Source organism: Juglans microcarpa x Juglans regia, chromosome 4D, assembly GCF_004785595.1.
Source record: "Juglans microcarpa x Juglans regia isolate MS1-56 chromosome 4D, Jm3101_v1.0, whole genome shotgun sequence".
In the NCBI taxonomy this organism is placed as follows: domain Eukaryota; kingdom Viridiplantae; phylum Streptophyta; class Magnoliopsida; order Fagales; family Juglandaceae; genus Juglans; species Juglans microcarpa x Juglans regia.
This window is the reverse complement of record NC_054600.1, coordinates 27,453,915-27,474,816: the sequence shown is the minus strand read 5'-3', so window position 1 is coordinate 27,474,816 and position 20,902 is coordinate 27,453,915. Positions and strand designations below refer to the sequence as shown.

Here is a 20,902-nt window from a genome sequence, read left to right as displayed (position 1 = left end):
CACAGCACGCATGCACGCATTTTGTCTCTCATCTCAACATGTTGGAGTGGAACTAAGCCTACTATGTAGTATATACTCTTGAGAATTACGTAGAATTCAAGGCTTGGAAATTTTGGAAACCCTCGATCCCCCAACTCGATCTGCATCATGCAATTACTCCATCTCCTTTTTCTAGCTACGTACGGGACCTTTCCTGCCTTATGGATAGAGTTTCCACTGCTCACTCACTAGCTAGCCAGCTGGTTTTTTCACTTTTTTGTCTCTCTTTGTCCATTTCTCCTTTTGGCTTCCTTATACTTCACTAATCCTCATGGAAAGCTATTGGAAAATATTGTGGTAATTAAATGATGTTTGGTTTATTAAAATATTCCCTAGTTATATATAGCTGGGGATAACACTGAAAAAATACAGATTATAATTAGGTGGGCTAAAGGCAACTTCCCAATGACCCAATCTGTTTGAGCTTTGCTTTAACCTGCAAACAAAGAATAAAGATCTCTAGCCTTTAAGGTGATGAAGATAATAAAGAAAAATGCAAGCAGCAAATCTGATAAAAACATCATGTAAAGATTCTTTAGTAGGACGTCATGCAATGCATTTCCCATGTGAGGAGTAAAAGTGAAAGTAGCTCATGCAGGGCCAAACCAATAAAAAAAAAAAAAAAAAGGAAGGAAAAAGTGAAGTTGAGATTGAGTGTGAATGAAAAGCTAAGAGACAAGCATCTCTCCCGAGTAGAAGAGGAAGAACTTTCAGCTCAGCTTGCCCACCAAAACCAACAAAGGGATCGGAGGAGTAGTGCTGGACCTTACTGGGGCTGCCACCAAAAAGGAATTGAAAAGAATGCACATAAATAAGACTAGACATGAGGGCCAAGCTTACAAAAATACCATGATCTCTGTTAGAGTCCCCATATATAGTACTGTCTGTCGTGAAGTGTTTGTTCAAACTTGTAAAATTTAAAACAAAATGAGAAAAATAAGCATCTAAATTAATGAGTTTTATAGAATTTATAGTTGTTTAAATAATATTTCAATAATTTTAAGTACAGTTTAATAAATATTTCAGACTCCCTTTATATATTTGTCTCTCTCCCATTTTTAGATTTTAATTATTTTTTTCAAAAAAACACTTTCAAGTGATCTTTAAATTTTTAGGGCGGCTACCGTTAATTTTGCTTACACCACACCACTATAAATTTATAATAATTTTTGTTGGGCTTCTCGCAACGATGTCGTTTTCGCGCTTGATGTTATTCGTCTTGCTCGTTATCCATGACCATCGGATTCTTTACTCGCTAATCGGCGCCTTATTGTCGCTTGTGCTCTATCTAGAGAGCATCGATTCGGTTACTTGGCGGTGACCTTCTTTGCTTTGCCCACTAATCGAGTTCACATAATTTACCTGCACGAACTTTAAGTAAATAAATATAATTTTACTATTTATCATTTTTACACATCATATATTATTTTTATTTTTATTTTTTTCTTAAATTAATTAAATTTTTTTATTCATCATTCATATACCACATATTTAATAAAAATAAATAAATAAATAAAAAAATAAAAAATTATATAAAGTGCGTTGTATGAAGATAATAAATAAAATTTTACAAGAATAATAATGCCTCTTTAATACGTTGGCAGAAGATGGAAAGCGACCAACCTTTATCCTCATATACTATTTTAACCGTCATAAAATCATAAAAGTAATAATTTTGACCCTTTATCACGAGTTTGCCTCACGCCATCAATGTAATATATGTGATTTCTTATTTCAATTAGTTAGATAAAAAAAAAAATTATTTAAACTATGTTATGATTATTTTAATAACCTTTTAACAAAAAGTTTGAACGAGCTTTGTATATTTGAACTTAAATCTAACATTATTTTTTTTTATAAATCTAAACATGAGATACTAAGTACTTTACCAAAACACTATTAGTATAAAATCCATTTACTATTATTGAGATGATAGTCTTGCTTACTTTTAGTGTAAATATGTTTAATGACACAACCCACACATTATTAATGACTAATGAGATTCAATGTGGAAAGTTATAAATAATTATTCTCTTTATTTGGCTTAGAATAATGAAATATTTTGTTCAAGTTTTATGCGTTGATGCGTTAATCAGTTTTCTTCTAATAAATTAAAATTTTAATCAGTATTTTCTAACCTATGACTAATTTGTTAAGTAGGCGTGTAATTTACTTTCAAAATATAAGTGTCAGTAAAAAAAATGAAAGTGGTAGTAAATTCGGAATTAAACCCACCGACTACGTAGCACAGGGAGAAGCAAAAGAAAAAAGAAAAAAGAAATTAAGAAATGAAAAGGGAAACACCAATTTAAACGGCACCCAACACTGCCTCTCTCCATCTGAGTCCCTCTCGGCTCTCGCACGCTCTCGCTCGCTCTCTTCATTTCTTTCTGGAAAATTGACCCTCACTGCCGACATCGTAACGGCTCGCCGTGCCTTTTCGGCGGCGCGGATTTCTCCATACACGCCGGAAATCTCCTAGAATTCCTCGGATGTCTGCTTCCAATTAGCTTCCGCATTTCGATTTACACCACTTTTTTCTCTCGAAATTTGGATTTTCTTCATTTATATTCAAAGAAAATAATCCAGAGGTAATGATCGATTTCTCGTTCTCATTCTTTATCTCTGTCTTATATGAAATCTTAGACTTCATTTGTTTTTAATATTTTAGAGTTTCCAAATAATCATGGAATAGACAGTTTCCGAGATTTTTTTTAATGTATTTAAAATTTTCCTTGTAACTGTGCATTTCCATTGTGTTTTAAGGTTATTTATTGGTTTTTCGGTAAATCGCCTTCGTTCTCTGGTTTGAATTTGATTATGCTTAGTTTTTCTTTTTCTTTTTCTTTTTTTCTTTTTTTGAATTTGCTTGGAGCTTGATACGATGGATACAGTTTTCTTGGCTGTTAACTTGTTAGGTGGTTGTTCCAGGTGACCATTTTTGGATTTTTTTTTTTTTTACCCCCAAACTTCTAGCTTGTGATTTTTATTTTTACTGAGAATTCAATTTTGCAGCTGTATGATACACTCGTTCTGCTGCTGAGAGAATTGAGTAAGAGTAAGGAAAACGGGATTTTCAAGGGGTTTTATGTGATTTGTCCTTTTTTAAGCTTTCAATTTGATGGAATCTAAATATGTTTGTTAGGCTGCCGTAACAATTTAGAAAATAGGAACTTTATTTCGTTATAAGTATTTAGAGGACTTTTAAGTTGATACAGAGTTGCAAATATGAGTAAGAAGCCGTATCGTTGTGTATGATGACCTTAATCGGCCTTAGTTGACTCATATATCAATGTTATATCCGTGTTTCATTACTGTAAAAATTCGAAAGAAGCGTAGTCATACCATATTTTATGGCTGTTATATTGGTATAAATATTGTACAATTTGCTTTATATTACATAGAGCTTCCATACTGCCTCTTAGATTAACATCTTTATTTTTGTGGTACCTATCAGATGTGATTTTAAGCTGCCATATTTGGCTTTACTAGTTAGTTCCTTTGTATGTGCTAGGTATACAAAATGATAGGATCCTTTCTCACCAGAGGACTCGTGTATGTTACTTGCTCCCCACTTTCTCATTTGCTTTCCAGGTTTATTTTTATTGATAATAAAAATTCAATCACTTGGAATGTGTTGGCAGAATGATTTTCGGCTATGCTTATCCAGCTTATGAGTGCTTCAAAACTGTTGAAAAGAATAAGCCGGAGATCGAGCAACTTCTCTTTTGGTGCCAGTATTGGTATGTTATGGATTGCCATTTGTGCCAAAAATAGTTGTGCAACTAGTATCTTGTGGTAAAAGCAAAATTTTCCTTCGTGCATTGCAGGATTTTGGTGGCTGTTTTGACAGTTTGTGAGAGAATTGGAGACGCTTTTATCTCATGGTGAGATTGTAATAGAAAAAGTCTCAAGGAGACAATTTCATGCTTTGAAAAATCTTTTTCCATGTTGTAATCGTGTTTTTCCATCTTTCTTGAAGGGTTCCAATGTACAGTGAAGCTAAGTTGGCATTCTTTATATATCTGTGGTACCCAAAAACAAAGGTATGAGATTTCTTTTAGGCTTGGGAAATGAAATGTAATAATTACCTGAATATTTGCTTGCCTTCTTTGTACTTCCTCTCTTTCTTTTACTTGATATTTTGTAACTGTGTCAGGGAACAACGTATGTCTATGATTCATTCTTTAGACCGTATGTTGCAAAGCATGAGACTGAGATTGATCGGAACTTGTTGGAACTGAGGACTAGGGCTGCAGATATTGCAATTTTGTATTGGCAAAGAGCCGCAAGCTATGGCCAGACAAGAATGTATGATATTTTACAGTATGTTGCTGCACAATCAACACCACAGCGTCGCCCTCCTCAGGTAGTTTATTAAAAGTATGAGGAGGCCTTCATTTTTTAGTGAATATTTTAATGGAATCATGTGTTAATCTGTTGTGTTGATTTTTTTTTTTTTTGTTTTCCTTCACGAGCCGTGATGATTTATTGAAAATATTTGACCGGACATGATTTCTTTTTTCTTGTTTTCTTCATTCAGAGAACGAGCTGGATTTTAATTTAAAAAATATATTGCAAAGTTTTATCATCCACTGCAATTGAGTTTAATTTCAAATTCAATTTGAATGCTTGCATCTCTTTTAAACCCAGTAGAAGCTAATCTATTTGGGATTTTTTTTAACCAGTTCAGTTGACTTGGCTCACCCCTCCTAACTGCTTCATACATTATGTTACTGTTTCCTTTTTCTTTTTTTAACCCGTATTTGAAACTTATAAATTATAGCCACAGCAACCAAGTGCCAGGATTAACCAACGGGCTGCTCCACCTAACCGTCAACCAGCTAGTCCAGCACAACCCCAAACTGAAGAACCTCCATCTCCCACTTCTAGTACATCTTCCAGTCAGCACCATGAGGAGGAAGAGGCTGGTTCTTCACTAGAGTCCAAAGCTGCCAATCCTCCAGCAGCAGCAGCAGGAGGAGGTTTGGATCCTCAAAAAGCAACTGTTCCGTCCGAAGCAGCCATCCAAGCTGCTCCAACTGAAGCAGAGCCAAAGCCAATGCAGATTGAAGAAGAAGAAGAAGAAGAAGCAGCAGCAGCGCCTTCTGCAACTGAGGACAACACGAATCCTGCCCCAAAAGAAACATTGATGGAAGAAGCCATTCGATCTACACGCGTCACATTGAGGAAAACCCGTTCTGTTGGCAAACCATCGAAGAATGATAGTTAGCTATTTCCTTTTTTTTTTTTTTTCTATATGTGAAAAAACTAGCATTTCATCTAGGCGGACTATAGTGGGTATTGAATTGTGATGTGGACGCTAATGTAAATCTTTGTTTTCTATCTTCTATTCTATTTGTTGTTTAATTTTCTGATGTGTTGACAAATTCAAGTCACGAATGATTAGGGATGAAGAAAAAAAAAAGTGAGTTGGATGGCTAAGAGGCGCCTAACCGGCTGATACATGGACAATTTGGTCGTCAAAAGTGGGTTGAAGCATATAGATACTAGCCGGTAAGTCTTTGTTATGTGAATGAATAATTATATTTATTAAATTAACATATCTTGAGACATCATTAAATAATTTAAATGAGCAAAGCAATTGGAGAGTGACTAAGTGACGTCGCTTTATAACTCTCAACTGTCATTTAAAAAGTATATGGCGTGATAACGGATTATGTATTTGTGATGTGAAGTTTTTTTGGACAATGATTTGTACGGTTTTAAATTGTGCAAGTTCTGTATATTTTTTTTTTTAAAAAAAGTAGATAAATTTAAGATTTAAGTAAAAAATTCTATTTTTTAAAATGGATTCTATTATTTTTTAAAGCGAGTAAGATTTACATTTTAAAAGTATATCTAACATTATTTTTTATATCTTGAATCAAATATTATTTTATATATTTTTTATTAGAGGAGAAATTCAGACGATTTCATTGATATTTTTTAATTCCCAAGTTAGGGATATGAACCTACCTTGACATTAAGGTCTATTTAGGAACACAATTATTTTAAGATATTTTCAAACTTTTTTTTATTATTTATAAATTATTTATTATTTTTTTACTGTTATTTATAAATTATTTTACTATTATTTATAGATATTAAATATTTTTAATATCAAAACGACTCTTAAGAGATACTATTCTCTTAACTTGACGACACACCGGCCTACCGTCTATTTAAAGAGGAAGAGAAAAAAGAAAGACAGAGAGACCAACCAAGGTTTCAACACCTCAAACAAAAAAAAAAAGTACTGATGGTTAAACCTTAACACAATTGTTCACAGCCTATAAAGTTTCAGAACAAATTTTGACATCAATCGTAACGTAGGGGTATAGTTAGGGAAAAAGAGAAGGGGAGGAGTGAATAAGAGAACAGTTGTAGTAGTCAGTAAGACTTCCAAATTGGAACCCGCCAATAGAGTTACAGAGTCATTATCTTAAAACTGAATTAGGTAGGCTTTGAGTTGAGTGTTTTGCCGATTGATATCCTATGTCATATCAATTTCTGAGTTGGGTGAACTTTTCTTCATCTTTTCCAGCAAAAGCAGTCATTATTAGTTTTGTCGTTTTATTAAAGGTGTATCAGTGTTAGTAACGGCTCACATCAGTGGTCGGCAAAGGGTCTCTTTATTACAGAGCAAAGAGGTAAGGGTTTGAGCCAAACAATTTAACTCTAAATAAAGGGTGATGCCGAGAATTGTTACCAAAATAGTCGTCTTCTTTTCTTCTTCTTCTTTTTTAACTTTTTTTAAAAATCTTTTGAACATTTAAAAAATTTGATAAACGTATTAAAATATACTTAATCATTAAGTTGAAAAAAACACCTAATCGCCAGTGGTGAGAAATCTCAATATTTCCCATAACTAAATACTATCCATTTTACTTTAAAATAAAATAAGAAAAAAATCATTACTTATGGAATTATATAGACAAACGATGGCAAGCCGCCCAAGGACGAGTTAGGAGACTAGGGTTATGGCTTTGGTGGATTGAAATAAGGTCAACGTTGTGAAGGGTAACGTAAACTATAAGAATTTAGGGGGCAAAGTTTTGCCCACAACCATCAATATAATAATATGAAAAAGTTTATTTACAATTGGCGAGAACCGTGGGTGCGTTGTGTCCCTCGCAGAAGTATTTACTATGTTGACTAACTTCCATTTTCTTAATCTGTTTCCTCAGACTAGCACCATATCGAGTGCCATACTTATTAACAATACCGGCCTTCTTGATTCTCTTGGTCATTTTGGATGGGTGCTTTAGCTTGCTCTCATTAAGCAGATATCTTCTTTATGAAAGATGGTTGTAAATCCCTACCACATTGGAAATTAACAGTCTATCACTAATATACTTTGATTAAACCCAACCTCCCCTAAGAAAAAAAACTTTGGTTGCAGCCATCTTTGAAATGCTTTGTAGTTAGATGCTTTGAAAAAAAATTATCGCTAATGGCACCTCGCTTTAGTCGAAATGCTCTGCAGTCAGATGGTGGTTTGGGTGTTTTTTAGTTACTTGAAATGCTCTGTAGCAATAGATTTGGGCGTTTTTCAATCACTCAAAATGCTCTAAAAAATGAATTTGGGCCACAGGGAAGTGTTCCTTTCTTTCACTCTGCATAAATGCAATGCTTGGAGGGATGCTTTGGGCATTTCCAAATCCCTTCTTCGTCCACATAAAATGCCATTTTGGAGAATACGAACAACTTGCTCTCCATTCTATTCTTTGGCTACGTTTCACTCAGTCCACCGATGCTTTCTCTCGATTTTATTTTTTTTAATTTTTGTTGAGTGTTGATGTGACAGTCGGTTGCATGCAGCTCCGCACGGACGGTTGTATGTAGGAGAATTGTAATGATATTGATATCACATATTATCAGCATGCTCCAACCCAAAAGGACACGTGTGATCTTATCTATTAAAGATATGAGGTTGCGACACTCTTAACCACGACAATGGTCAATGGTCCCAAAGAGTTAGGATAATCATTATCATCAGAGGACAAAGGGTTCCGATTTTAGTTCCGCTAGCGTTCACAATCAATGCAACAAAGGCGAATGGCTCACGAGAGAGATACTATCAAATAAAAGATCAAGAAGCAAACTAGGTATAGAGAACTCCTTGCAAGTTCTACAGCCACAATGAAACCCAGAAAGCCTCCTTGTAAGGTCAAAATGGGTCCCATTACTGAAAGCTTCTTTTAGCCTTTGAATAGCTGACTACTTGTTGTTGGCGTGATGGTGACCCAAGGATAAGGGGGCACATGGATTCTCTGCCAATAACACCCCATCTGATAATTGTTTCATTTTTTAGAAATTTTTGCGCAGTGGACTTGCTGTATTCAGAAGAATACTTCTAAACTCGATGCGGGAAGTTGGGAACTCTTCCTGGACATAATTTCCGAGTACGTGCGCATACTATTATAATAACCTGAGACGAAGTTAAATTGATTGGCTCGAATATAATAACTTGAGACGAAGTTAAAGCTTGTTTGTTTTTAAAAATGAGATGAGATGAGATGATATTAAAGTTAAAAAATTGAATAAAATATTGTTAGAATATATTTTTTAATATTATTTTTGTTTTGAGATTTGAAAAAGTTGAATTGTTTATTTTATTTTATGTAGAGATTTAAAAAAGTTGTAATGATAAAATGAGATGAGATGAGATGAGATGAGATATTTCCTGAAAATATACGAGAGGCAAATTCCAGCACTCGTTTAACCAACCACCAGTGAGACTCTGCCAGATGAAAATTTGTGAAGATTCAAAGAAAACTCAGTTCACATTTTGACCTATATTTCAAATAGATAACTCAACGTTACAATTGAAGTATTGGCTCAAATATTATTTGAGCCTTCTTTTGGTCCTTGTCTCGTTCCAAAATTTTTATCTCATCTTATCTTTTTTTTAAATATAATTTAAATATAAAATTTTTAAACTTATCATTATAATTTTTTTAAACTAATCTATACAACTTTTTCAAATTTTCAAATAAACAATAAAAAATAATTCAAAATTTTCAAATTTCTAAACAAAAATAATATTATAAAACTATATTCTAACAATATTTTAATTTTATAATATTTTTTATTCAATTTTTTCTTCTCTTATTTCTCAAAATTTTAAAAATACTTAATTCAAATTATCTCTTTACTATTCACAAACTATTTAATTACTATTTATAAAATTCTCATCTTATCTCATCTCACTCTCCAAGCCGTCGATATGATTTGGATCTTCCTTGAACCATTACGTTACTCCACTCTGACCGACTTCAAGACTGTTGTTTTATTTACATGTTCAAAAAACTAGACCCGAGGGAATCATTTTCAATAAATAAATTGACTGGCTTCAGATTTCATTTTCTCAATATATAGTATCACACACAGGTAATGCAGCTGAAACTCTAGTCTTAAAATATTCCAATCCAACTGCAGAAGAACTACTCCGATCGCATTTTATATTTTGTAAGATTTGGTAGCTAAACCACCAACTCGGTGGTTGAGCTAAAAAGAAACACAAACGCAGAGCTTTATTACTCCAATTTAATTATGGAACACTAAGGTGAAATGGCTTTTAACTTTTTACAGTGGGGATGAACTCGTCGAAAATATTCATCAACAAAAAAAAGTCTATCAACCTCAATCAAGAGTGACATCTTTATAGCTCCCCAGACTTGTCTATCCACCCTGACGTTGCGTGGGTAACGTGTTCATGTTCGTTTAGAATGGATACGCGATTAGCAGCAATACCTGACGACAATAGGCAAGCTACGGGCACCCAAACTTTACAAATGGTGTCTTGGTATAAAGTTACTTGGACCAACTTCAACATTTACTAAGAATTCAGGATCTGTATCTGCATATTATCCTACGCTCTTTTGCACCCTTCACTGCATAACATGCCCTAAAATAAACAGTGGCATGCCATCATCCTACTTGATCAGGACCCTATATCAACCTACACTAATGACCCTACATACATCGGTAGTTTGGCAGATAACAGGCATCTTTTCCACACATTTCCTAAATGTTGTGATTAGCTATAACTAATTTAATTTGGGAGGGAAAAAGAACAGAACAAAAAAAGAAAAACTAGCTACAAAATCTATGCGTCAAAAAGTGAACAGGTATAAATGACATCCTTCATGCCATACGGAACAACGTCCAACTATCTGCTTCCCATGTGCATTATGACAACATCCGCATGTCATGCTAGCTGGTGGCTGAGCAAATGCTGCAATACTCTTATGAGAACCATCTTCAAGAAAGTCGCCTACTTGGGACCAGTCATTTGCTGTAGTTCACAAAAGGTAAAAGGTGATATATGTACAGGTTTCCTCAAAGGATGGGCCTTCAAATTGTTTAGTTGCATGATCAGATGTTAGAATTCCAGGAACTGAAAATTGTTGGAGAAGGAGTAGAGAAAGAATATTGCTCACCCCACAAGTCGGTCATGCTGACTTCAGGATCCGATTGGAACCAGTAATCATGGTCAATCAGCAAACGAGTTGGTTAGTTTTCCTTCGGCACGATCCAAGAGAGGAAGAATAGACATCCGTAAAGATTCACTTTTAAGATTTATATGTGGCTAATAAAAAACAAATGCCTCCAAACATACGTACGCCACACTCTGAAGGAGTAATCTTCTGAATCCCACACGCATCTGAATCCAGTAAGCTGAAAGTTTCAGGAGAATTCATATGATCACCCTGGTGTTTGAAAGACTGCCTTGCATCTTCTATTCTGCAATGGCAAATATTCCTAGCTGATAAATCCATTGATTTAGCGTACCTTACATTCATATCCTCATTTTGGCGGTTGTATTTACTACAATCATCAACAAAATGGCTGTGAGAAGATTTTTTGTTTTTTTGTTTTTTTGTAAATATGGAAAAAGATATTACATTCACTTGCAAGGAAAAGAATATACACATATATGGAGGGAAAGAGAGAGAGGGAGAGCTAGGGGGATAGGGAAGGAGGGATACAGAGTGAAAATACCTCAAGAGGTACAAATCAATCGGTCCAGTGGTGCTTCTAATAATCATTTTATACTGCCTTTGGGGAAAACCGAAATCCTGCTTATCAAGAAACTAATCAATCACAAACTAATATAGTGCATCAATTTTCAAACCCCATCCATCTACACCACCCACCACGTCGGGATCTGGAACTTCAATATAACTATAGCTTGTGGAGCTTTTATTGCAACAAGCGTTCGATTCTGAGACGACGATAGCAACAACTAGAAACTGAGTTTGAGAGATCCACAGATATGATACGAGTTTCATGAAGTTTCCCTAGAGAGGAGAGAGAGAAAGAGAGACCTGGAAGCATGGAAGAGATACAATATCTTCCTCTGTCAAAAAGAGGTACCTAAGAGTCCAAAGAGGCAAAGTATCAAGTGAAAGAACCGAAATATGTCTCAAATATATCCAAAAACATATGAATTCAGAGTATACTTTTGATAATTTTCATCTTCCTCCAAGCCCCTCAAATGCTCTTGTTTTTGCCTGAAGAAGGATCGTGATGAAAGTTCAAAACACTAGAGGTCAATCACAGAAAAACAACTCTCAACTCCTAGTGAACCAACCTTACAGATTTATCAAGACTGCGTTCTTTAACATGTAAGCTTTTATTTTCAGCCTGTAATGAAACCACAGAGAGAGTTCAAGTTACTGCAATAAGTTAAGACGAAAGGTTAGAGAACATGAAGGCTTTTAAATCTATATTCAGTTTTCAAAGCAACAACCAGCTTTCAAATCCAATGTTGAAGTTGAATATATGTTGACTTATTCATCTAAACAATTAATGCACATGCAATAAATTATGCTTCTGAGAATTGCTAGAGAAAATGATCCTTCATCAGAAATCTTCCATATTAGCATCTGTTTCTGTTAATTTTGCATTCATGGCAAAAGGATAAATTTAATACCTGCTATCTATTTGCAATTGATTTGCTAACATGCAAATTCGTGAACTAGTAAAAAGTTACAATACATTGTTCGCTATTTTTGGCATAGAAATCTGCTTCCAGAATTGAATGGGTTAAAATTAAGACTACTTCACTACTATTTACAAATTATTCATTATTATTTATAAATTATTCGTCATTTTTTCAATACTATTAACTACTTTTTTACTACTATTCAAATATCATCTGAGATCATATTAGCATTCAAACGTAACTTAATCTACAAAGATCCTGTCCTGTTGCTTATTTTATTATGAGTAATGCTATATATCACACTCATCATATTTTGATTATACTAAGTGGTATGTGGCACATTCATTACCATTAGATGATAAAGAAGCATGTAATAAATGATTATTTAATGATGATAAATGTGCCACATGATCATATCATACTTAGTGAGATGAAAATGAGATGATAGTATGGTGTATAAAAATTTCTTTTTATTATATATGATGACATAGCCATACAATTCAACAAAATTAAGTTATGTTTGGATGCTAAGATGATTTGAGATGATTTGAGTTGATACGAGAATAATACTGTTTTGTGGCTTCCAGTATGATATATTTGAATGTAAAGAGGTTGATATATGTATATAAATATATAAAGTAGGTTGAGATGAGATTAATATTTTTATGAGAAGTTGAAAAAATAATGAGGCTTAGGAATGATTAATTTGAGAGGGTTGAAATCACACTAACCAACCAAACGTAGCTAAATATATTAATTTATTACCACGTAAGAAATAACGCTGTCATACGAAAAAATTATCCAAACATACAATTCCGCTTAGGGAGAAACTATGAGACCGATACACAGCACATGAGAGAGATTGAAATGACTCAGATTTACTGTGCACCTTTAGTGCAGCGACTTGATCATCCAGCTCCCGTGGGCCAATCCCATTATATCCCCTGTAATCTGCTAACTGGTCACTATCACTTAATAGGTGTTGTGCTTTCTTGAGCCGCTCGATGGCAGATCAAATTAAAAAAAAAAAAAAAAAAAAAAAATTCCATCTATCCATTTAACCCAAATTCTACCCACTTTTTTTTTCCCAAAATTGATTCATGTATTGGAGAAAAATAAAATCGAATTCACCTTTCTTGGCCCATATAAGAACATTTTAGGAAGAGTGTTTCACTAAAAGGCGTACAATTCATAAACTTTCACCCATTATGAACCAAAGGAAGTACATTTTTTTTTTTTTTGGATAAATGAAAACTTCACTATCGTTACCTCCAACGTATATGGTTCTTTGAAGTTTTCTCTATCAATCCTATTCCTTCAAGAACATTTGTAATGTCATATATCCTCCGCTTTTGAACCTTTCAAAACCAATAAAGTTAAAAATACCGAAACAAAGAATAAAAATTAGTCAGCACGCAATTTAAATTCATGGCAGAAAACACTGCCGTGTAGTAAAATCTTAAATTCATTTTCACCATATAAATGTTGTCATAGGAATAAAATCTATCTCCCAACATCGTTCAATTTGAATTTCACATAGAAAAAATCTGGAAGAGTGTATCTTTTAATACCTGCAATATTTCTGCAGTATGTTTCAGATCAAGTGTGCCATCCTTTGCCTCCCGGATCAAATTGACAAATTTCTTGGTCAATAAGCCTGCAAAAAACATGGCAAACTGTACTATAGCCTCGGTTGCCACATCAAAGAGAAAAGTCAATCCTTCAACAGTACATACGAAATGTACACAACATGTGTGTGGTGATGTTTTGGGACGTAGAGGAAGAGAGATGACTGAATAGAATAAACATACCTAAAGAATTGTCATAACGACAGCTAGTAGCTGCATTCAGACCATTAGAAGACTCTGTAAGCAAAACCAATAACGTAGAAATCAATTTGCTCATTAAAAGGGCCCAAGACATGAATATTTGCAATAAAACATGTCGAATAAAAGGATGTTACCAGTTTCAGTTTTTTGAGTTTTGACATGTTTTGCATGGATGGATGGGTATTAAAGTTATGATCTATTTGATTTTTTAGAATACTCTTATCTATTTTAATGCGTAAAATGAGAGATATAGATATATAAAGTGAACATCGTAACATTTATAGTTGTCTGAAAGATTTTCTCATATAGATGAAGTGTTCTCAATAATATTTTGACATCTACTTTATATATCTATCTTTCTTCCTCTCTAAATCTAGATTTCAGTCAATAATCTAAAATAATTAGAATCCTCGAAGCCCTTAACTCTTGGGGTTTAACCGTTGCTAGTCAAACATTGTAGCTATAGTTGACCATTGTCGTAACAAAGACAAACGAGTAGTCATAGTTCATTAGCTCGTAAGGCTTCCAGGTGGAGGTACATTAATTGGGCACAGGCCTCACTTATGGCCCAATGATGTCCTACGGCCTACGAACACACACGTGACACAGTCGTGCCAAACTCCAAAAGCATTGGTGTTGTAAATTAGGACGGACTGGGTTTGAGAGTCTGAGACATCTCGTCGCAAAGTTTCGGCCTTATATTTTTGGAATTCCTTGATCTTCGAGCATGGGATATGGTCCAAGGGAAAAAAAAAAAAAAGGTGTTTGGGGTTGGTAATATTTATAACTGGTAGTAGGAGAAAATACACAGGGGGGACATGGGCATGGCTTTACAAGAAGATAAAGACAGAGTAGCTGACATCCAAGAGTAGGTTTATTCGGCCAGGAATCGCAGACCAATAGACAACAAATAAAATGGCGATGCACATGCCTGAATAATAAGGATTAATACATGTCAAAGGGATTTTCTTCTCTTTTCTATTCTGTTTTTTTTCTTCTAATTACTTTGTAACAAAATGACATAATTTGCCCAAACTTCATGGAAATGCCAAAATATTGGGGTTTCTTTAGTCATTTGCTTGTAATATATATATAAAGAGCCATATGATAATGATCACTGGGATAGTGGTTGAACCAACAAAACCAGATTCGCAGATTCATCCCATATATAATTGATTTCATATATATATATATATGTGCATGGATATGAGAAATTATGAGGGAAATAATTAATTAAGTTGCATGAAATTATTACATATAAATTAATTTGAAGCTATTGGGGAGAAATAATATATTTATACATCTAAGGATTTGGTTTGGCTTAAAAATAATGTTATAATTGTGATCGTACTTGCATTAATTAATATTAATTATATATCCCTTTCATAATTCCTTTTGGAGGGAATAATTTATAATTGATTATTAAGTGATAGTTTCATAATGGTGAATCAGAATCATATCAAACATATGGTCCCGAGTCGAGGACGACAGACGAGGGGACACCGTTTTCTCTACTATTTATTTTTTTTTTTAAGAGAATGGTTGGCCATATCCATATATATATATATATGACATCTAAGTCTAACCACTCCCAGAAAGATACTCTTCCTTGTTATTAGCTTACTAATTTATATAGTTTGACATGTGGACACGCAGCCGGGGGAGACAACCTCAGCTACTAAGCTATCTCAAATCATATTATCCAGCTAGCTAGTATATGTGTTCCTTATATATATATATATAATACTTTAACATTTAGTGTATGTATTATTTTGGGAATTTAGGAGTATTAATACGTAGCAATTCATGTCATATTCTTTAATTGTCAAATAGGTTAGAATATTCACTTAATTATTATTTACAATAAAAATAATTATTTACGATAGGAATAAACTCATTTTAATATGAAATGATATTTTTGTAATAAAGATCTGATTACAAATAAATATTTTTCCTAAAATGTTATTTGAATGGTGCAAAATAACTTGGCGTACATTAGGAAATATTTAGAGAACAAAAAGAAGAAAAGGATGCCAATTACTAATTAAATGGATAAAAAGGGACATTGGAAGACGAACTTTGGTAGAGGATCTTATTCTTTCTGCTTGTTTTATATGATGTCTATTTGGCTCATTCACTTCTCATTTTGCTTCGTTTTGGAATCTGGACCCCATCACACGTGATTTCGCTACAGAAAACACCCACATGCCCACCCTCTTTAAAAGCTACTTATAAAATGATGGGGGAACGGACCCCATTGTATTTTACCAATTCGAGACTTCGGCGAAGTTACCCCCCACCCCCTTCATTTTATTAGTTATTTGTGGGTTAGTTTTCAATCTCTGTGGTTTAGCTATTTTCACCCATTTTAATACTAATAGTTACTGCGTGTAAATCGGTCTGGGGGTGATGGATCATCATTTTTCCATCGGACCGGACCGAATATTCTTAGGGATTGAACTGTTCCAATACAATTGATCTATTCGGTCTGATTTAATTATTTTTTAAATAAATTATAAAAAAAATATTTAAATTATTAAATTAAAATTAAATAAATTATTAATATGGATTATGTAACTAACTCATTATAAAAAGTATTTTACTATAATTATATTTATGATGTTGCTAGTTACTACTTACTAACTTAGATTTTACTCTTTAGTATGCAAAATTATTAATAATGTCATACATTTTATATATGGTTAATGGATATAAAATAATTTCATTATACATAGATTATTTGTGCTTGCTTACAACTTAGATATTTAAAAAAAAATTACCTAATTACTTTGATTTAGTACAAATAGCAATGTATTAATTATTTACATATAATGACATAAATTATCACGTGATTTATAATTTATTATTAATTGATAGCATATATTATTTTATACTTTATATGGTCAATGATAAAAAAAAAAATTAGATAAAAATCACATCATTAACTTATATAATTACTATATAAAATAATATATTAAATTATTAAAAATATTTTTAAAAAATATATATAGGGATTTGGTTCAGTCCGGCCTAATCCAAAATTTGTAATCCTCGAGAAGATCGGACTGAATTTCATCGGTCTACATATTTGGGATCGAGACTGACCAGTCCTGGATTCGTTCTGGTCTAGTTCGGACCGAAAATCTTGATCCGATTAATTTTGCTGGTCCAAACCGAGTTATTTACAATCCTACTAATAGTTGCAATTTTAAAGCAAGTATCGCATATTTTTAAAAATAAAAATAATAAATATGAAATTCATATAAAAAATTAATTTTTTCAATAATACACCCACTTGACTTTTAAAAAAAGATTGAACAACGCTTACTTTTTAATATTGCATGTTCTATTTTGGTCGTGATGCATTATTAATGTTGTCTACAGTGAGAACACATAAATTAAACTGGCTGGTTCTTTAATAGGTTTACTCATAATGTCAACAGCATTCATTAACTGATGTACTTACAAGCCCCCCGGGTGAGACACAAAGCTGTAACCCACAAAAAAATAAAATAAAATAAAATAAATAAAATAATAATAATAATAATAATAATAATAATAATACAATGCATAATTATATGTAAGCATATGCATGCATGAGTGCTCCTTGACCGTCCAATTAGCAGCAAGATGACCTGAACCACTCGATGAACTTCCTCTAGGAAAATATTCTAACTACAAGGGGATTAGACAAAAACAATCCTATAAATTGATATAACTTAATGTGCTTCATCATGTTATAAAATTATTTTTATTGTAAAATAAATTTAATAGATAAGATGAAATCATATTAATTTATAGAATTATTTTTATATAATCCGTTTGTAAATGTAGCGGTAATCCTTCCTCTAAATCGAACTAGTCTACTCTAAGCTGCTATTAATTTATTTATTAGGTGGAAAGGATGAAAATATTTTCGTTGTGTAAGAGCATCCCATCCGCATCTCCATATCAATGTTATCCCAAATTATAGAGAATAATTTAGGGAAAAGTTCAAAAATCCTATCCCATCCCATTTCCTATTTTAAGATTTTGGTTCAGGGGATGAACAATGGTTTCCTAAATATAAGAAATTACTATTCATCCTCTAAATCATCTTTTACTAATATTTTATTCTAATAAATAAAATACATTCTTCTTCTAATCAATTACTTTTTTTTATACTGATATTTATGATAGTTTTAAATAATAATTTTAAAATAATTTGAATAATTACTAAAATATAAAAATAATAATTTTAAAAATATTATCAAACCCGTAAAAAAATAATTTAAATTTTTGTTTAAAATACTCACTATAGTAATAGTTTAAAATATAAGAAAAAATATTAAATAGTTAAGTTTGTAAATAGAAGTGAGAGAAAAAAATAATAAAGAAAGAATGGAATGATATTATTTTAATATAATAAAGAAATGATAAAAAATGTGACGTATAAGATTTTTTAAAAATAAATAAAATTTAAGATAAAATTATAAAGAGTGTCTTTTTAACTAAAATTTAAAAAAAAATTTAGGAAATCGGACTTGAATACCAGAGAAGTAAATGAGTGAATATAAAAAGTAGAGAGGACTACATGGAACAATAAATAAGGCAGACCCACCATTCCCACCCGCTTTGCCTCCTTATTACTCTCGGATCCTCCCCCTTACGGCACCACGCTCGTCTTTCGAAAATCGAAAGCTTCTCTCTCTCTCTCTCTCTCTCTCTCTCTCATATGAACGAGAGAGCTCGTTTTGCTTTACTTCTCTTCCATTTTCTTGCTTTGCTCTTTATGGCTCTCTTAACTTTCCTACCAGAGATCACCTCAGAGTCCAAAAAACAACAATCCAAACGCAAGCAGAAGCAGCAGAAACAACCTGCATCTTCATGGGACCAAATCAAGAACCTCCTCACCTGCAAACAAATCGAAGGGACACAGGTGCACGACCCATCAAAGAACGCCACCGTCGCTGGATACTCGAAGCTAGGGTCTTCTTGCAGCTCCATATGTAGCTTCCGGGACGTGGTTCATGGGAACACTAGGGTTGTTCACAGAGCTGATAACTCGCCCGAGAGTAGCACAGTCGGTCAGGAAACCGGGCTGCTCAGTCGTCGAAAAGCGGTCACCGGGTCGTCAACTCGGTCTGTATCAGGTTCAGCTAGATCCACCTGTGGATCAGTGTACTCGTCTTCTTCAAGAGGCATGCAATTCCGAAAGCTTTCTGGGTGTTACGAGTGTCACATGATCGTTGACCCTAGTCGGTGCGCATTGTTGTTGTTGTTGTTTTTTTTTTTTTTTAATAATATAATTTCAGAAATTCTTTTAACTTTGCATTAATGATCACGAAAAGTATGGCAGAAAATTAAATTATATCGTTAATAAATCAGGTACCCAACACCAAGGACCACTATCTGTGCTTGCTCGCAATGCGGGGAGGTCTTTCCGAAGGTTGAAAGCTTGGAGCTTCACCAAGCAGTTCGCCATGCTGGTAATAATATTATTTAATTTCTTTTGCATATCATTTAATTTTAGAGAAATTTCACCCTTACCATTGCAGTACTGCACCATTGCATGTGCATACATACATATGATTTTCTTTTTATATTAATTTCACTCTTTCTGTCAATAAAATTCTTTATTAATAAAAAAGAAAAAGGTACGTTTTACTCTTCTGTTTACTACTCATGGGTAAAATCTAAAAAGCCTCTGCTTTGAAATTTGAAACTCCAAGAGCCAAGCTGCTTGAATTAGAGAAGAAATTAACGCGAACTTAATTAGTGCACGATTTTGTAGACATCTTCGTAATTTTTGGATTACATATTCTTTCCCACAGTGACTTTTGCTAAGGCGGAGGAAAAAAAATTCAAGAAACAATTTCCGTGAATCTTGCATGACGAAAATCATCTGCTTCTCCTTCTCCTTCTCTAGAGCATTTTATGCCACATCAAGGTTGTAGGGCCATTCCGTACACCCCACCAGCTGTTGCTTTATAAGGATATTGAATAGCCTGTTTTAGTGAGCTGGCCCACCTTCATTGGTGGACACTGGACACTGACCTCATTCTGTAACTTCAATATTTCATTCATTTAAAGCGAGATTTATTTTTTCCTGGCATCTGAGCCTCTAATTTCGGTACAGTATCAGAGCTGGGACCTGAAGATTCAGGACGAAATATCGTGGAGATTATCTTCAAATCAAGCTGGCTCAAAAAGGACAATCCGATCTGCAAGATTGAACGGATACTGAAGGTCCAAAATACCCAGAGCACCATTCAACGGTTCGAGGACTGTCGAGATGCGGTGAAGACCCGCGCGCTCAGCAGCACCAAGAAAAACCCGAGATGTGCAGCCGACGGGAATGAACTGTTGCGCTTCCACTGCACCACCATGTCATGCGCGCTCGGAGCACGGGGCTCCTCCAACTTGTGCAGCTCCATACCAGCCTGTGGAGTCTGCACTGTCATTAGGCACGGATTCCAAGGCAAGGGTGGTGAGTGCAAGGGAGTGTTGACCACTGCCAGCAGTGGTAGGGCGCACGACTCCATGCGTTGTACGGACGGTCGCAGGGCAATCCTGGTGTGTCGCGTGATTGCTGGTAGAGTGAGGCGCATGGCTGATGATGCAGCACCGGCGGAGGAGGACAACATGTCGATTGGATCATACGAGTCTGTTGCCGGTTGCTCGGGGATCTACTCCAATCTGGAGGAGCTTACCGTTTTTAATGCAAAGGCCATCCTGCCATGTTTTGTAGTGATCTATAAAGCTGTCCAATATTGATTAACTTTAGTCTTTTCCAAGCTGTTTGTTTGTTTTTAAATCATAATTCTCGGTATTTTTCGCAGTCAAATATTTTTTACAATTCGTAGTAACATAAATATATGATTCATATTAAATTTAATGTTAAGATTAATTTATTTAATAAAAATATTTATCATTGATGATTGATAAATAATAATAATAATAATAATAATAATAATAATAATAATAAATAGATGACTTTTTTATTTAATGCTGCGTCATAAAATAATAATTAAAAGAATGATGGACAAAACTTTTCTTATTTAATACTACAAGGTTCACAAATTATATATACATTTCT

The 20,902-nt window shown here is 33.8% G+C and overlaps 3 protein-coding genes across 5 annotated transcripts; 2 read left to right on the top strand and 1 right to left on the bottom strand.

The window, feature by feature from the left end:
• Positions 1-2,338: 2,338 nt before the first annotated feature.
• LOC121260662 (putative HVA22-like protein g) lies at positions 2,339-5,407 on the top strand. Of its 3 annotated transcripts, none has more exons than XM_041162607.1 (7): positions 2,339-2,630; positions 3,554-3,594; positions 3,684-3,782; positions 3,870-3,926; positions 4,022-4,085; positions 4,199-4,408; positions 4,826-5,407. In XM_041162607.1, the coding sequence occupies exons 2-7, from the start codon at positions 3,563-3,565 to the stop codon at positions 5,270-5,272; spliced, it is 909 nt and encodes a 302-aa protein (XP_041018541.1). In that variant the 5' UTR covers positions 2,339-2,630; positions 3,554-3,562; the 3' UTR covers positions 5,273-5,407. The 3 variants fall into 3 exon arrangements, with proteins under 3 accessions (XP_041018541.1, XP_041018543.1, XP_041018542.1); XM_041162608.1 differs by having other exon boundaries at positions 2,341-2,630; positions 4,832-5,407; XM_041162609.1 differs by lacking the exon at positions 3,554-3,594.
• A 4,422-nt stretch (positions 5,408-9,829) lies between these two features.
• LOC121260263 (transcription factor E2FC-like) lies at positions 9,830-13,512 on the bottom strand. Its single transcript, XM_041162091.1, is given in 11 exon segments — positions 9,830-10,342; positions 10,488-10,875; positions 11,050-11,129; positions 11,208-11,234; positions 11,237-11,272; positions 11,376-11,424; positions 11,511-11,561; positions 11,642-11,694; positions 12,885-12,939; positions 13,265-13,353; positions 13,471-13,512. Coding segments are annotated over 10 exon segments (738 nt in total). The 3' UTR covers positions 9,830-10,342; positions 10,488-10,619.
• Positions 13,513-18,430: 4,918 nt separating this feature from the next.
• Positions 18,431-20,641, top strand: LOC121261657. The gene is made up of 3 exons (XM_041164123.1): positions 18,431-19,065; positions 19,192-19,292; positions 19,943-20,641. The coding sequence occupies exons 1-3, from the start codon at positions 18,539-18,541 to the stop codon at positions 20,578-20,580; spliced, it is 1,266 nt and encodes a 421-aa protein (XP_041020057.1). The 5' UTR covers positions 18,431-18,538; the 3' UTR covers positions 20,581-20,641.
• Positions 20,642-20,902: the final 261 nt, after the last annotated feature.

What these genes read in the sequence shown, in the direction of transcription:
- LOC121261657 (XM_041164123.1), top strand. Translation starts at nt 18,539, where the DNA reads ATGAACGAGAGAGCTCGTTTTGCTTTACTTCTCTTCCATTTTCTTGCT. An exon ending in ATGATCGTTGACCCTAGTCG is followed by an intron (nt 19,066 to 19,191) that starts GTGCGCATTGTT and finishes TTAATAAATCAG; the next exon opens with GTACCCAACACCAAGGACCA. An exon ending in CCAAGCAGTTCGCCATGCTG is followed by an intron (nt 19,293 to 19,942) that starts GTAATAATATTA and finishes ATTTCGGTACAG; the next exon opens with TATCAGAGCTGGGACCTGAA.
- LOC121260662 (XM_041162607.1), top strand. Translation starts at nt 3,563, where the DNA reads ATGATAGGATCCTTTCTCACCAGAGGACTCGT. An exon ending in TTTCTCACCAGAGGACTCGT is followed by an intron (nt 3,595 to 3,683) that starts GTATGTTACTTG and finishes ATGTGTTGGCAG; the next exon opens with AATGATTTTCGGCTATGCTT. An exon ending in CTCTTTTGGTGCCAGTATTG is followed by an intron (nt 3,783 to 3,869) that starts GTATGTTATGGA and finishes CGTGCATTGCAG; the next exon opens with GATTTTGGTGGCTGTTTTGA.